Source organism: Coenobita brevimanus, chromosome 84, assembly GCF_032717465.1.
Source record: "Coenobita brevimanus isolate Jiangsu-jjx chromosome 84, ASM3271746v2, whole genome shotgun sequence".
NCBI lineage: Eukaryota > Metazoa > Arthropoda > Malacostraca > Decapoda > Coenobitidae > Coenobita > Coenobita brevimanus.
Window position 1 is genome coordinate 43,525,936 of NC_137037.1, and position 17,471 is coordinate 43,543,406.

The following is a 17,471-nucleotide window of genomic DNA, read 5'->3' on the forward strand; positions in this document are numbered from 1 at the left end:
TGTCATTCTGAAGCTAAAGGTTAGCACTTTCTTATATGTCAACATTATTTTGACAGATCTAACAGTTTTTAAATAATGGTTTTTGAAAATGGCCTATTTTCAGCATCCGAGAGTGGGGGAAAAAAAAGCCTCTCCTCAAATACTATTATGTTCTCAGCCACTGCTCTACAATAAATAATCATAGGACATTGGAACACCACTCACTTTAAAGCTAAAATGTTGGACTTTGCTGGGTAAAAAGATTTCTATGACAGATTTAATAGTTTTCATGGGAGCGATTTTTACATCACCTATTTTTGGCGAAAAATGCCCGCTCCTAACAGTCAATTCTATGAACAATGCCAGACCCCAAGAGGTTAAAATACTGACAATAGCACATCTGTTCTAACCTGATAAAGATCCCTAATCCCTTTACCACAGATGATGCATGGACTCAGATTCCCAGGTCGATTTGACAAGTAACAAAGGAGACTTATTCTTACCCAAAATCTAAGGCTGAATGAATTTCATGCAACCAAGATTCAAAATTACAGTAGTGGTTGTGGTCCAGTCCTATTAGGTTAAAACAAACTGTTCCAGTAATCAAATACAGTACTCATTCCTACCTCATAACTAAGGCTCATCAAATCTGATGCAATCATGACTTAGCATTAAAGATGTGGATGCACTCTAGTACCATTAGACAGAAATAGTCGAGACTAATTAATGCTTGTTTTCAGGTTGAAAGACAATCGAAGTTGAGCTTTTGAGCTGCTGTCAAGGTAGGCTGAGTGGAACTGGGGCACAATGAGGAAACGGAAGAATTGTGCTTCACTGGTGTAAGGATGCTCGGCCAGGAGTCAATCTGTTAACCAAGGTATATAACTGTAATTATTTACTAAAAGTTCATATGTTAACCAGGACAAACATCTATAATTCTTGTTTATATGTTGATCTGCTAACCTAGGCCAACATCCATACAGGTTATACAGGTAATAAATGTATTACAAGTACAGTATAAGTAAATCTGTAAACTATGGCAAACATCCATAAAACATCTTAATTATCTGTGAAATGTTAAGGTGGATATCTATAACACTCGTATATCTTCAGTAAAAGTACAATCAGAGCTTGTTGTATATTATACAACTAATATTGTAAATTAGACAAAACATGTGTGTGTGTGTGTGTGTGTGTGTGTGTGTGGATAAAACACTGCCTGAAGTGAAGCAGTTTTAAATCAGACATGGTTTTTGGTCTATGATCAAGGGGCTAAAAGTACACACACACACACACACACACACACACACACACACACACACAGCAGACCAGCCAGATCAAACGGACGTGTCTCAACCACCTCTGCAAACCATGAGTAGTTTTCAGGAATTATGTTTGTCCTGTCTTCTATAGTCTTGTCTGAAGTTTACAGTACTGTATGTTAATACAGTCTGCCAGAAATATAATAAGCTAGTGTCAGTGAGTATACATGAATGTTCACAGGAATTTTGGTAACAAATGTTAGTACTGTAACCAACCATCAAACATGGCAGACAACATAAACATCAAGGGACCCGAATATCCAGGATTTGACAGTGAAACAAGTGTGATGGATTTAGTTAAAACATTGATTATGAGAATTAGCAAACTAGTAAAGAAAGTAGAGGATCTAGTAGCAACAAACATGCCTGAAAATACTGAAAACACTAAACAGAGTCTGATACAGGCCATTGAGACGGCGAACCAAAAGATCGAGAATTTGAAACGAGAAAATATCAAAATATAGAGAAAATTAGAAGAATGCAGTAACAAAACAGTAAAGGTGAGTAGTGTGTTAGAAGAGCAAAAGGCAAAGTGAGCACATGTGGAAGAAGAACTGAAAGAAGTGGTCAGCTTAAGGGAAATCATTCAGGAAGAATGGGAAATGGACAAGAAAGAAATGGAAGAAAATGTAGTGAATATATTGAAGAAAGAAAAATAACGAGAGAAACAATGGAAAGGAATAGATGTGTGGTAATATTTGGAAACAGGGAGGAGGCAGAAAAGGTTAGATCTGTGAGACTCGAGAAAGACTCGAATCATATGAGAAAAATATTGGGGAAGATCGATCCTGAAGGAAACAAGTGGGGAAAAGAAACTGAGGAAGTAAGGAGGATAGGGACGCATAAGAAAGGGGAAGACCAACAAGGGTTAAGCTGTCATCAAAAAGCGTAGTAAACGACATACTTCAAGTGACCTGGAAACAAAGTAAAAAGGAAGGGATGGAAAATCTTATTGTAAGAAAAGATCTGAATGAAGAAGAAAGAGACATTCTGGAGGAACAAGTAATGGAAAAAAATGACAGGAGGACAGAGGAAGAATGTAAAACTTTTGTTTGGAGAGTGATGGATATGAATGTAAGGAAGTGGTATGTGAGGAACTAGAAGTGAAGGAAACAAGGGGGATGGTAATGAATATGAAAAAGGGAAGAATGAGTAAAGATATTACTAGGGCAGTAAGTCTAAGTATCATGTATAGTAATGTAGATGGATTAATATCTAAGAAAGGGGAAACTGGAGACTACATAAATTAAAAGAAACCTGAAATTGTTTGCTTGGTGGAGACTAAATTGCCCCAAGATGTTGATACAAAATTATTTGGATGGAACAGTTATAATATTTGGAGGAAGGATAGAGAAAGTATGTTTGCAGGATGTGTAATGATTTTATCCCATACCAACTTGGACAAAAAAAAAAAATAAATTAAAAAAAAACTGAAAATACCACGGCTGAACTTTTGCGAATGGAAATAGAGGACTGTTATGGAGAAAAAATTGATGTAGTAGTATTTTATATGCCCCCCCCCAAACTATGGCATGGACAAAAGATTATGAGCAGTTAATAAGAGAATCCATTATTAAGGTAAAGATGGTAACTTAACAAAGAAACAGAATAATAATTATGGGGGATTCTAATTGTAGAGAAGTTGACTGGGAATGCAGGGATGCTGGGAAGAATGAGGAAGTATGGGGAAATAAATTAATGGAAAAATAGATGTAATAGTATTTTTTACGCCCCCTCAAACTAGGGCATGGACAAAAAAATATTATGAGCAGTAAATTAGAGAATCCATTATCAGGATTTAAATTGTAGAGAAGTTGACTGGGAAAGTAGGGATGCTGGGAACAATGAGGAATCATGGGGAAATAAATTAATGGAAAAATAGATGTAATGGTATTTTATATGCCCCCTCAAACTAGGGCATGGACTAAAAAAGATTATGAGCAATTAATAAAAGAATCCATTAAAAAATAGATGTAATAGTATTTTATATGCCCCCTCAAACTAGGGCATGGACTAAAAAAGATTATGAGCAATTAATAAAAGAATCCATTATTATGCTAAAGATGGTAACTTACAAAGAAATAGAATAATAAATATGGGGAATCTTAATTGTAGAGAAGTTGATTGGGAAAGTGTGGATGCTGGGAACAATGAGGAATCATGGGGAAATAAATTAATGGAACTGGTGATGGAAAACATATTAACTCAATTAATTAAAGAAAATACAAGAATTAGAGATAACGAACCATCAAGGCTGGACTTGGTATTAACAAAGGACCAAAATGATGTGAAGAACATAACCTACCAATGCCCCTTTGATAAAAGTGATCATCTGGTTATTGAGATGGAAGTGGTGGGAGTTACAGAAGGAGAGAGAGAGATGAAAAACACAGAGGGAACAGATACAATTATTGGAAGGCAGACTTTGCTTCCCTGAGGAACTTTTTCCAAAATGTAGATTGGGGAAAAATGAATGCGATCACAAATGTTGAGGAGAAATATGAGTTTCTGACAGAAGCACTTAAAACAGGAGCTAGTATGTCCCAAAATTCTCTGCAGCAGTGGAAAGGAAGAAAGAATGGTTTAACAACAGGTGTAGAATGGCACGTGAGGCAAGGAAAAGAGCACTGAATAAAGTGAGAAGGTATAGTGAAAGGGCTTGGAAGGAGTATAAGAAGGTAAGAAATGAATACGTAAGGGTGCAGAGGGAGCAGGAAAGGAAATATGAAAAAGATATTGTAACTAAATGTAAGAAAGAGCTTAAACTATTTTATAGGTTTGTAAATGGTAAAATGAAAGTTAAGGAAAGTATAATATGACTGAGGGACGGGTGTAACTTATGAAAGAGAAGAAGAATTGTGCAAAATAATGAACAACAAGCTGCAGTCAGTCTGTATGTTGGAGGAGGAGTTTAGAGAACCTGAAATGGAACCCAGGATGATGGGAATGACAGAAACTGCAGTTGACATAAATGAGGTGGTACAACTGATGCGGGACTTGGATGTGTGAAAAGCAATGGGACCAGATGGTGTGGCTGGATGGATCGGAATGTGCAGACCAATTAGTGTGGCCGGTTTATGTGATCATCAAGAGCTCTCTGGAAAACGGAGTTACCTAAAGACTGGAAAAGAGCAAATATTGTGCCAATCTTCAAGGGAGAAGATAGGGAAGATCCACTAAACTATACTGTAGACCTGTATCATTTACTAGTGCTGTATGCAAGATTAAACTGTGAAAATTATTAGAAAAAGATGAACAAAGTATTTAGAAGAAAATGAAGTGATAACACCAAGACAATTTGGTTTTAGGGAAGGAAGATCTTGCTTTACCAACCTATTAAGTTTCTATAGTAGGGTAACAGATGTTATACAAGAAAGAGTGGGATGGGTGGATTGTGTCTATCTTGATCTCAAGAAAGCATTTGACAGGGTGCCCTATAAGAGACTGCTGTGGAAGTTGAAGACCTTTGCAGGAGTGCATGGAAACCTATTGAAGTGAATGGGAGATTATCTGATAGGAAGGCAGATGAGAACAGTTAAAAGAGACAAGTTTGCATAATGGAGAAATGTGACTAGTGGAGTGCCCCAGGGCTCCGTCTTAGCTCCAGTAATATTTTTGATATATATAAATGATCTGCCAGAAGGTCTGAATAGTTACATGAGTATGTTCACAGATGATGCTAAAATCATGAAACATATTAAATGTATTGACAGTTGTAAAAAACTGCAGGCCTTGGATTAACTCCACAGCTGGAGCCAGACTTGGAGAATGGATTTTAATGCCAAACAATGTCATGTATTACGCATGAAAAAAAAATAAAAAAGACTGCACTGGACATATTAAAATGGGCAATGAGATAATTAGTAATGAAAAGATGAGAAGAGCTTGGGAGTGATTATTCAGGATGACTTGTCACCAAAAAAGCATATAAACAGAATCATTGGAGACACTTATGGATTACTGACCAACATGAGTGGCTTTTAATTATATGAACGAGGAAATGCCGAGGAGGTTGATAGTGACCACGATAAGACCAAGAGCAGAGTCTGCAGCTGTGGTATGATCACCTCATTTGGAGAAGCATATTGATAAACTGGAGAGGGCTCAACAGATGGCAACAAGGATGATACCATGCCTAAGGGAACTGACCTACGAGGAGATTGGAAAAACTGAAGTTACCAACACACAAGAGAGAAGGGAAAGAGGTGACTTGATCACGATGTTTAGAAATGTAAGAGAACTGGAAAGGGTCGACAGAGGATCTTTTTTGTTGGATGATGGAAGAACAAGAGGTCATGACTTCAAGTCAAGGAAAAGTAGATGTCTTAATGATCTTAAAAGGTTCACTTTCCCTTAGAGAAGCATAGGAATTTGGAATGACTTAGATGAAGAGGTGGTGCAGGCATAAAACATTCATGTATTTAAAACTAGACTGGATAAATGTAGATATGAAGACAGGACAACACAAGCTTAGCTCAATTCCTGTATACTACAAATAGGTAAAATACTGTACACACACACACACACAAACTAACTTCTGACATCAAAACAACTTTATGGTGAACTATGGGCAACTTTAAGTGAAAGAGCAGATACTGATTCATCAGTAACCTCTCATTTCTCTTACCTCACTGCCACCACTCTGTATTAATTTCTTCTTTCAACCAAGTTTTTCATTACAACAAATGGTCATAAACCAACATGGCTAAAATTACGGGGTGTGAAATGGTCTGCTAATACTTGATCAGCTCCTATTTCCCCCCCCCCCTGCCATTTACCACCAACATGTTAGTGGCAGGGTGGCGACCATCATCCACTCACTTGGTGCAGTGTTGCCTACTTATTTTCCCTTTCTCATTCTCTCTCTCTCTCTCTCTTTGTATCTGCCCTCCTCTCTTCCAACCTTTCCCTTTCCCCTTCGGTCATCTTCACTACTCTTTCTTCTTCAGGTGGCTCTACACTGAGTGACAAGCCTACAGGTTTCCTGAAACCCGGTACACAAAGCATTTAAGATTCTAACCGCTGGATCCTTTAGCTTAAGTTCCTTGCAGGCTGCAGCAAAAGTAATGCGAGCATCTTTAAAGGCCTGTTCCTCATCAGTCTTGCACACTAGTCGGAACACAATCTCTTGGAACCTGAGAAACAGGATAAAAAGAAATTATTCACTTAGACAAATCAGGAGTTAACACTGCAAGATATCAAACTCTAAACTTGCAAAGAGTTATCAAACTTCCCCAGGTTACTGAAGTAAATAGTGCCATCTTAACCCAAGGCGTTCCGTCGATGTATGGGTATGTTGCAACATTTTGCATTTGCAAGTCCCGTCGACGTACTGGTACAATGCGCAACTGCAAGGAGCAACGTTGGGTCTGGTTAGTACTTGGATGGGTGACCGCCTGGGAACACCAGATGCTGTTGGCATCCCTACGTGTCAAGTGGGGTTGGTGGAGGATTAGTGCCCCTTCCTGTAAAACAATGGGGTGCTTTGTGGGTGGAAGACAATTGACAATCGTCATGGTCGAGCCTGCCACAAACGTCGTAGGACACGCATGCTCATGAATCATATGCTGCATTTGTTTGTGTGCACTTGTGATAGGATTAATGCCATTCCTACTTACAAAACCACTTACACTCTCCAATGAATACACACAACAAGAGCTTATTCATTTGTATGAGTCATACAAAAAGGTAAAAATATTCTAATCTGGCAAGTCTAGCAACTAGTCAGCTCATTCATCCCTTATAATTTAATGTTTTCTATGTTAATTCTTTAGAAATGAGTAGATTTGTATCTCTTAATATATGATTTCAATGAGGAAAGTCATATTTTCCTCCTCTGAGACGATTTACTAACTTAAATTTATTAATGCCTAAATTCGCCTTCAGTCAACGATTTCGACAAACCGTCCCAAATCCAGGAACGGTCAACAGTCATTTTTTGCCTGCTCGTGAGAGAGGTCGGAAGGCTGGACTGAAGTCGAGAGGACGCACGCTGAGAATCAGGATCGTACTGTTGTGTTCCCCTGTGCATTAATAGGGGTGGCCATCAATTTCCTCAGATTATGAATGATGAAATTACAAAATAAACAATTTGGATAATATAGTGTCATACAGTATGTATATATTTCTCAAAGTGGCTAATCAATCCAGAATAGAATATATTCTCTATAATAAGTATATATAGAAAACTATATGTATATATATATATATATATATATATATATATATATAAATGTGCTTTTCACTTTCACTCACAAAGTACACACTGTTTCCTACCCAGATGACTTAACACTCCCACACACACTTCATGACTGGTGTACTACAAAAAGACTCAGAATGGCCTCTTTTATGGTAGAACACAGTCATAACTCACACCTCACTATCAACAACATCCCTCTTCTCCCACATGCACACAAAATCTTTGGTGAAATGAAGGCACAGTAACAGAAGAATTTGGTAATATCTTGCAGGTGAAATGAAAGCACAGTAACAGAAGAATTTGGTAATATCTTGCAGCATAGAGCAGTTAGTTAGAAGCTGATCTGTAAAAATATTTATCTAAGACAGCCTTTCTGAAATTATATTGATGTCCTCAAATGTGAATATTACAAAATCTTGGGTGCCGCAATATTAGTAAACAAAAGCAGAGTCTATCTTGTCCCTGAGACTGTACCTTCAATGCGCATGCGCCACTTGGATATTAGGGATGTTACGAGCGTCGTACCGATTTTTTACTTATATTGGCTTGTAATCGACTTGAAGAGGGCAATTACAAAGTATTTCGTTCCAGCCAATAGTGAGTAATGTAACTCCACCTCTTTCAGTACAATAAAAGACTACTAATGCAAAATAAATGAGGATCTTGGAGTTCATTTGATGCTAATCTAGCTGGATAAATATTTTTTACGTATTACTATGAAAATAATAAGTAGTTTCCCTTCATTTCTTCTCAATTATTTGAGAAAAAAATAATTCCTCTACACATTACAAACATTAATTTGAATCATAAGTCCACACAAAGATATATTATTAATGATTCATGAGAGTGCGACTGTTCACTGTCAGTGGCAGGCTCGACCACTTCAATGGCGGCCCCAAAGCACCCCATTAACTCTAAGCCCTTGGCCACCCCGTTTGGGATACATGGCATCTGGCAATGAATGAATGAATAATTTGCACAATTTTCAGTTTTCATGCTTGATTTTTCATACGTATACACAGGACACCTTCCTCTATTCCTCTACAAAATGCCAAGCAGGGACAATGCCTTACACCGCATAACCTCCCCCCCCCTGCACACCATTGTCTCTGCAATTCACCTGTTACCAGTGACCTGGACAATAAAGACATTCAGGGCCAGAGTGATTCCCTAATCGATGACAATGTGGAGGACAAAGTTTACATGGCATTAGAGGAAGAAACAGTCAGAAATGATGATCAGGTAATGTGGCAAAAAAAGGTCAGGTATGGTGATGAGTAAGTGAGTGAAACAATGCTTATAATGCCTATATTACTGTTTGAAAACCAATATACTCTCGTACTACATATAAATTCGTACCAAGTAAATAAATAAATACTGTTTATGAGTGGTGTGAAATAGTTACCCTCCCAAAGAACTCGTTTTCTTTGGTGCCAGCCTGTTAGAAAACCCAGTAAGGTAAGGAGGTACTGCTACCTGGATCGAGTATTTTAAACCTCAGGTGAGCGATTTCTCTATGAATTTTCGATGTTTCTCACAAAAAGCGGAGGTTTTAGCCAAAAAAAATTTTTTTCGAAAATACCTCGGGATTGGGGGGTGTCGGAGGTGCGAAATTGCTCGGGAAGTGACGGGTTAAAGTAAACAATACCATCTGCTGGGAAAAGCTATCAGCATGAGAAAAGGCACTGTGCTGAGAATAATCTCCTGACAGAAATCAATAAAAACTCAATCAAATCTGTATCTTGATTAACTTTGCATAACATATCAGACTTATCACTTCTACCCCTTTAATCCAATTATGCATTTTTTATTTTATCCAAGCTAACTTTAATAAATACAGCATATGATTTACCCCAGGAGAGACTTTTGGAACTGAAGAAGTCAATAACAGAGTGCTTTCAACCCTTCAGTACAAAAGGTCTGTTCTAAGTTGGAAAACCATGAACAGACTAAAAATATGGTACTTCACTGAACTGAAGGAATAAAATTTGTCCACTGTAAATGTTAAGATGATGATAGCTGTACTGTACATGTACACTGTATATATGCTCTAACCTTATTCTCCAAAACTTTGCCGTACGTTCCAAGGAATCAAATAATACATCGTAACATTTACATACATCACAATAACTATCCCAATATCCCAATCCTCAACCCCAGCTTTCTCACTACTCAATTTAATACTTCCATGAGGACTCTGCCAATACAATATTAATCAATGAAATACTGTATTTTATTAGTAGAATCAGCCACTTCAATACCTCCTTCCTTCAAACTGTAGAAGCTCAAGACTAGGCAGTGCACAATGTTTAACTCCTTGAATCTGGATAAATTATTTCTTGTTTTATTGTTGTTACTTCCAATGTCATGTACCTTAAAAGAGATTTTTCAAATTGGAGGGCAGTCCTTCATAATATGAATAAAATTTCTTAGTGGTAGCAAGAAATGAAAAGATTTCCTCATACTGAGGTGTTAAGGGTAAGAGACTGACCTATATACCTGGTGGCAATACATGATACTGTACACTGCGCTGAAATTTTCTTGCATAATTTTTTTTTATTTAAGTAGGCCATTCTTGGCACTTTTCATCTCACAATATATGTTCTTACATGAATAAGATAATTTTGCAGTACCAAGAAAATAAACGAAATGTTATCCTCATTATGGTGGTAGGTGGGGGTGCTCACCATCCACTCACTCAATGTAGTGCTGCTTTGGGTGTCTGCCCTGTTCTCCCTTCCTTCCTCTTCTGTCTTTCTTTCCTTCATCCTTTCCTCTTCCTTCTGCCTATGGGTAACTTTACACTTCCTCCTCTGTCTTTCTTTCCTTTGCTCAATCCTCTTCCTTCTGCCTATGGATGACTCAACACTGAGTGACAAGCCAAATGGTTTCCTGTACACCAGGAAACCATTTACTACGCTGGGTGATAACCATATAACCAAATTATGGCGTCTGGTGGTTTAGTGGGAAATTGAGGCACTCTAACTGGATTGAACCAGTGCAGGTTTATATCTAAGGGGTGGTTGGGGTTCACTGCTCACGTAATGCCACTCAGGGATGAGTGAGGCTGGTCACTCTCATCTTAAATGTCAGGACCAACTTGCCTAGTCCTGGGCTCCTATGCTCCTCATGGGGTGGCATAGGATTGGATGATGGATGGATGGATGGATACAGTACTCAGGAATTAACAAAACTTGTCTCTACAGTAACTCCTTCAGTGTACGAGGTCTCCTTTCAGTTACGTAAAAAAAAAAAAATAATAAGTGACCATAAAAAAGAGCAAATAAAGAGATGATCTCATACTGAGGATGCTAAGGAAGAAGCCACTAATCCAATGTTGCAATCAGCATATTTTACCCAGAACTATACTGACTGGTAGAGAATTATAAAACAACGCAAGAAACATCACTTCACTTAAACTGGCAATGATTGAATTACAGTAATACTTAAAAAATTATAGGCTATCAGTAACAACAATGACAAACTTTACATACCTCTGAGGCAGCATGGTGGATACCTCTTCTTTGCGAATGAATTTTAACTGGTTTGGTCTGGTTTTGCTGAAGAATCTAACTCTTTCTATGGGATCTTCATTCCCCATGCCATAGCTTAGGTGTACAACTTGTATTCCCAGTTTTTCTTCATTAAGTTTACTTTCTGGAGGAATATTCTTTACCATGGCTTTCATCAGATCTTCTGGTTCCTGCAAAAAATTGTTTGGTGTTATAACATTTTTACTCTAACTTGGCCTAAAATTCCCATCTCTCCATCTTGAGTGCTCAGCTGTATGAACAGATTAACATTAGATTAAGAAGCCAGTCACAAACCAGTGCTATGGAAGATATGCAGAGCAGCAGCAATGTCTCTTCCTTCCACAAAGCTATGTGAAATAAGCTATAAAAAGACAAAAATCTGAGCCAAGATAGAGCAAAAACAGTATAGTGCTGTACTGTACACCCACACAAAAATTATTCAGCACTCTTACTGCACATATTATTCTGAAACATGGATGAAGCATTGTGATATATGGGGCATCCTGCAAGTATAGGTGCAAATATTATCTTTGGTCATTATCAGAACTCAAAATTGCAAAAAGATTCACTTTTGGGTGGTATAAGTTTTGACGCACCACATTTACAGACTCGTGTGTCTGCAAAAGTTGCTCATTTTCACAACCATCTTACCCAAAGGTGCTGATACTTTTTTGGGAAGGTGTCCATACTAAGCACAGTGACACTAGTCTTAATTTACCCTCTGACTGCTAGGATTTCTCCTCAGAACAAACCTGCCTGGTGCTACCCTTAAAAACAGTTTATTGTCCTATAATTGCTTACATTTCTTTAAAAAATAAAAATAAATAAAATAAATAAAAAGCTGGGGTTAGTAAAGTATACTGTAACCTGTCTATCTATTGCCAGATGTCTCAATCCCATTTGGGGTGGCCACAAACAAATCGCCTCCACGTCGTCCTGTCCCCTGCCATTTCACTGCCCTGCTCTCAACTCACACCCCCCTCTCTCATATACCTCACTGTAATGATATACAATAAAAGGGTTAATGGTGACAGTACTAACATTCTCAGCCTTCTATGACTCACTCAGCTGAATTAAATCACCTGGCATTTGATAGATTAGACTATGAAAGTTATTTGAACCAAAAGAGTGTTCATGGTGGCGGTATTAACATCCTATGACTCTTATGACACTCTCTCAACTAAATCAAATTATCTGGAATAGAATACTAGAGTTGTCCAACCATGAGAAGGGGCAATGGTGACAGAGTTAACACTCTCAGGCTCCTACCACATAAACTCTCAGCTGAATAAAATTATCTGGCAAGAGCTGGAATTATTAGACGGTTAATGGTGACAGGATTAACATTCTCAAACTGCAAGGATTCAGTTGAATTAATCACTCAGTGCTTGCCAGATGACAGGTTGATGATGACAGTATTAACACTCTTAGGCTCCCAAGACTCACTTTCACCTGAATAAAATTGTCTGGTGTTAGCCACAAGAGAAAGTTATTGCCCTAACCATGCGAAGGTTAAGAGCAATGAAGTTTTTGAACACCTACTATTTTTTCAGTACAGTGTACTGAGTGTAGCCAATAAAGAGGCTGTACTTGTTAATTAACTCTGGTCTGTCTGGCTAAGCAGAACTATCAACCAAAGAAAGGCAACTGCCTCTGCAGATCCATTCCATGCAGTGAGCTGATGTTCCCTTGAGTTTGACAGCACCTTCTGACAGCAGGGTGGAAGGAAAAGTGTGGACGTTTGGTCCTGGATGGTTGTCACATTTGTTTATCTCCAACCAGTTAACAAGGGCGCAAGTCATTCACTTCACCCCGTTATCTGGTTACATGGTTACCGCTCAGCATTGTATCAGATTTCTTGGATTACAAGAAACATCAGGCTTGCCACTCTGAGTACAGCCTCGTCAAGTTAAAAAGGTAATAAACAGTGACAGGAAGGAAAGGGAGAAGTAGGAAGGAGATGATGGCAGACATAGATGTTGAAAGACAGAGGTGAAGACAAAAGGAGAAGGCACTTCCTTAAATGAATGGATGATGGTCACCACCACCTACCAGTAACAAAGAGGTAAAGATGAATGAAATCTTCAGGTGGCAACAAAAATAATGCAACAAAATATAATAGATACTGAAGAATATAATTAGCTATACAGAGGAATTATATGCTATTTTACAAAAGGAGTTAGCCCCCTGAATCTTGTGACATGCTTTTCAGTTTCTATCTATCTATTGCCAGACACCTTAATCCCATACAGGGTGGCCACAAACAAATCGCCCCCATGTCACCCTGTCCTCCGCCATTTCACTGCCCTGCTCCCAACTCACATCCCCCTCTCTCATATACCTCTCCACTCCATCCCTCCACCTCATCCTCGGCCTCCCCCTCCCTCTCCCCCCCTCCACCTCACTCACATACATTCTCCTCGTCAATCTCTCACCCTCCATCCTCTCCACATGGCCAAACCACCTCAGTGTGTTTCTCTTATCGCTTCCTATCACATCCACATCCACACCACAAAGCTCCTTGATATCCTCATTTGTCAGCCTGTCTCTCAATGTGACTCCACTGCCTCCTCTTAAATAAATCATTTCCACTGCTCTCGCTCTTGACTTGTGTCCTTTCAACAACGTCCAAGCTTCACTTCCATACGTCAGAGTTGGTATAACAATACTGTCATGTAGTAACTTTTTCACTTCCATGCTCACTTCCCTGTTTCGTATCATTGCTTTCAAGGAACCAGCAACCTTTCTTCCTTGTTGTACCCTTTCAAGCACTTCACCCTCAGTTTTTCAGTTTATTCTTGCTATTTCATATAATTTAAATACACTCAGGAAAGGCCTCACATACTGAATGGATTATGAAGGCACTATCTAACACCTACAGATTGAAAACTATTTCCAAAGCTGAATAAAGTTGTGTACAAAAATACATCAAAGATATCTAATTCCTCCAGTTGGAAAAGTATCACCTAAGGTGAATAAAACTGTTCAGAGATACCAAGAATAAATCAGTACACATATTTATTGTCTTGTCATTGCAGAGCTTGCATGTGGCCAACAAGGAGGTAAAACTCAAATAAATCAATAAAATAGTCACAATTCGCTATGAGACACAGTCGCATCAAGTGAAAACCTATCACACAATGATTTAACATACAGTGAAGTCGATATAACATGGGCTCAACGGAGTTACGGAGGGTGCCCTTGACCACAAAACCTAAAATGCCCCTAAAACCTCCGCCACCCACCTTCAGTTTGTCCTAGGCTGGTCCAAGTCATTACCAAGGGTACCCCCCACGGCTGGGGAACTTCAGGAGGGCCTGAACGATCGCTCCAGATCCTCAGAAGGTGAAGAGGTATGGGGAGAGTGATGCTGTGAGGCCAAGGGAGAGTTATGTAGTGGAACTGATGGAGAGCAATGCAGTGAGGCCAAGGGAGAGTTATGCATTCTGGCTGATACAGCATGATGCAGTAAGGCTGATGGAGAGCAGAATTGTGAGGGTAAGGGAGAGTGTAGCTGTGCGGTGTACAGGTGTCCCAGGAGGCGATAAAGACAAGGCAGATAAGACTGAGGCAGGCAATCCAGATGTTGCATCTGCGTACCACTTGTTCAAGGCCTTGGGTCTTACTTGGTGCTGCCAGCAGGGGAGAGGGAGGAGGTGATGGTGATTTGCCATACTGCTTTTTTCCTAGTTGCCAGATGCTCCCTGTATGCCTTTAAGTGTTGTTTGATGCAATGTGTGGATTAGTTATGCCTCTCCAGGTTTGGGTCCTTGTCCCAGATGAATGAAATGCCCTAGTAAATTACAGCTTCAAGGTCTTTATATCACAAACATGAAGGTGCCTGTCCTTGTTGCCTTCCTGTATCTCCTCCATCAATCCCCTGAGCTCAACGAGTTCCTCTGTGGACAGCTGCTTTGTGTGCTGTCCATGACCTCTTGCACATCTTCCTCATCAACCTCCTCAAATCCTGCCTCGTGCAAGTGGTCAAGGATGTCTCAATGGATGTTCTCCAAAACTAGGAACCCCATTAAGAAATACACACACTCCAGCCACACTTTGTGCCAGATGGCATTCAGTGTGCTTGGCGACACCTCCTTCCACATCACTGTTATACTGTTGGTGGCGTGCTTGATGTTGTACTCCCTCCAAAACTGCTGCACCCTGCTAATCATCCCAGAGTCACCTGCCCTCACCACCTGCTCCACCTTGTGGCAGAGGTAGCATGCACTGAAGGTTGCAATGACACCCTGATCCATGAGCTGGAGCAGCAATGTTGTGTCAGGCGAGCAGATGCACCACTTTGATACTATCTACCCAGTCCTCCATGCCCTCAGGGTGGTTCAGGGCATTGTCAACCAGCAAGAGCAAACAGATGGCAAGGTTGCTCCTGATGGTATAGTCACGCAGGAGGGGGAACAGGTATCCTGCAAAATACGACCTACAGAGTGCGGATATCAGCCAGGCCTTGGGGTTATCCTTGCAAATAACCCCAAGGTTCTCTTTTACAAACCATGCCAGGGGTTGGGGGGTTCTCCCACTAGGTGCAGCTTGAGCTTCAGGTCCCCCTCTGCACTGGCACGAAGGTGGAGGATGCAGCAGCCCTTGATTGCCTTGCACCCTGATGTACACTACACTGTTCTTCCTTGATATCTGATTCCAAAATAGGCCCATCTCATCAAAGTTTAAGACCTGTTTTGGCGAGTACCCCCCCCGTCCTCTATAACTGCCTTTAGCTGTGCACGGAAGGCCTCAGCCACCATGCGATCTTCATTAGCAACCTCACCATGCATGGTCATATGTTTAAGGACAGCACAGGCCTTAAACTGCTGAAACAATCCATGCTGGCCTTGAACTCCTCCTTGGCCTTCATACTTGCTTATCACTGAGATCCATCCACAGACTGAAAGCCTTAATGCAGATGAATGTGCGGTGAAAAGGCTGCTTTGCTCGGTTCAGGTCATTAACCCACAGCGCTAGGAGACGCTCCATCTCCTCCAGGACTGGCTCCCTTGCTCTGGTTAAATGTTCTACTGTCAGAGAAAGTACATTCTGTGACACTGCAATTACAGCATCTGATTTCTTTATCATCGTCGAGACCATGGACTAAGTAGCTTTATGGCATCAGCAGTCTTACTTGGTCCCTGCCCCTTCTTATGGCAATTACCGGTAATAATGTTCAATTTCAAGTCAAGGGAAAGGCTACACCTTGCCCTTGGCAGCATCAGTTGAACCACGCTTTCCATAGGGGGTAGTACCACACATGATTTTCATGTTCAGAATTTCACTTACTTCACACACTAAAAGTTCTCTTTTGACTTACCTTTGCATGCAGCAGTATTCAAAGCGTACTTGCACTGCTACTTGGTGATAATGATAGTGTTGCAATGGTCTTAGGCAAGTGAGATGGTCAGGTAACTCGGAGAACACAAGAGAGACAATAACAGGCATGAGACATGTGAGTGAGTGGGTGAACGAGACTCAAAGGGTTCGTGCAATGGTGCCTGTGCAGACCAGATGGGGGTTCTGTACATATAAACAATGGGCAGCCATGCTGGCTCAGGTACTGGTAATCTTCTCACCTACCTTTCAGACTCCTGGCCATCCTCCTTTCGGGACTTTGGCAAAAGCTTTGCCATTGCACTTGACATCTCAAAGGCTTTCGATCAAGTCTGGCAAAAATCTTTAATATCCAAACTGCCCTCTTATGGTTTCTATCCCTCTATGTGTGCCATCATCTACAGCTTCCTTTCTGGTCGTTCTATAGCTGCTGCTGTAGACAGCCAATGTTCTTCTCCTAGATCTATCAACACTGGTGTTCCTCAGGGCTCTGTCCTTTCACCAACTCTCTTCCTTTTTGTTCATCAATGACCTTCTAAGCTGTACACCTAACCCTATCCACTCATACACTGATGACTCTATCCTTCACCTTTCCATTTGGTTCCTGCAACGTCCATCTCAGCCATTCCTTCAACAAACACGGGATGAGGCTATGGCACACCTAATGTCTGACTTGACTCATATCTCTGACTGGGGTAAAAGTAATCTTGTTGTTTTTAATGCATCAAAGACTCAGTTCTTACACCTATCAACCTGACAAAATCCTCCACAGGAGTATCCACTAATGTTTAATAATATCCAGCTCAATCATGCATCCTCCTTAAACATACTTGGGGTTCCATTCTCTTGGGGTTTATCCTGGAAAGATCGTATTACAACTCTTGTAAAATCTGCTTCCATGAGATTAAGTGCTAAGCCGACTCTGTACCTTCTTTACCCCCGCACAGTTGTTGACTTGTTACATGGGTTTTATTCGTCCCTGTGTGGAATACAATTCTCATGTGTGGGGAGGCTCCCCACATACAGTCCTTCTCAATAGGGTGGAGTCAAAGGCTTTTCGTCTCATTAACTCCTCTTATTGGCTCCCCTCAACCTCTGTCT

The 17,471-nt window shown here is 40.2% G+C and overlaps 1 protein-coding gene across 1 annotated transcript in view; it reads right to left on the bottom strand.

Moving 5' to 3' along the window:
* Positions 1–81: 81 nt before the first annotated feature.
* fal (SAM and HD domain containing deoxynucleoside triphosphate triphosphohydrolase falten) overlaps positions 82–17,471 on the bottom strand; it is a 97,614-nt gene continuing 80,224 nt past the window's right edge. Inside the window, exons 11-13 of the mRNA XM_080280262.1 lie at positions 10,995–11,203; positions 6,322–6,436; positions 82–844 (exon numbers count right to left, since the gene is read on the bottom strand). Coding sequence (XP_080136388.1) covers positions 716–844; positions 6,322–6,436; positions 10,995–11,203 — 453 coding nt within the window. The 3' untranslated portion in view covers positions 82–715. The remainder of the gene's footprint in view (positions 845–6,321; positions 6,437–10,994; positions 11,204–17,471) is intronic.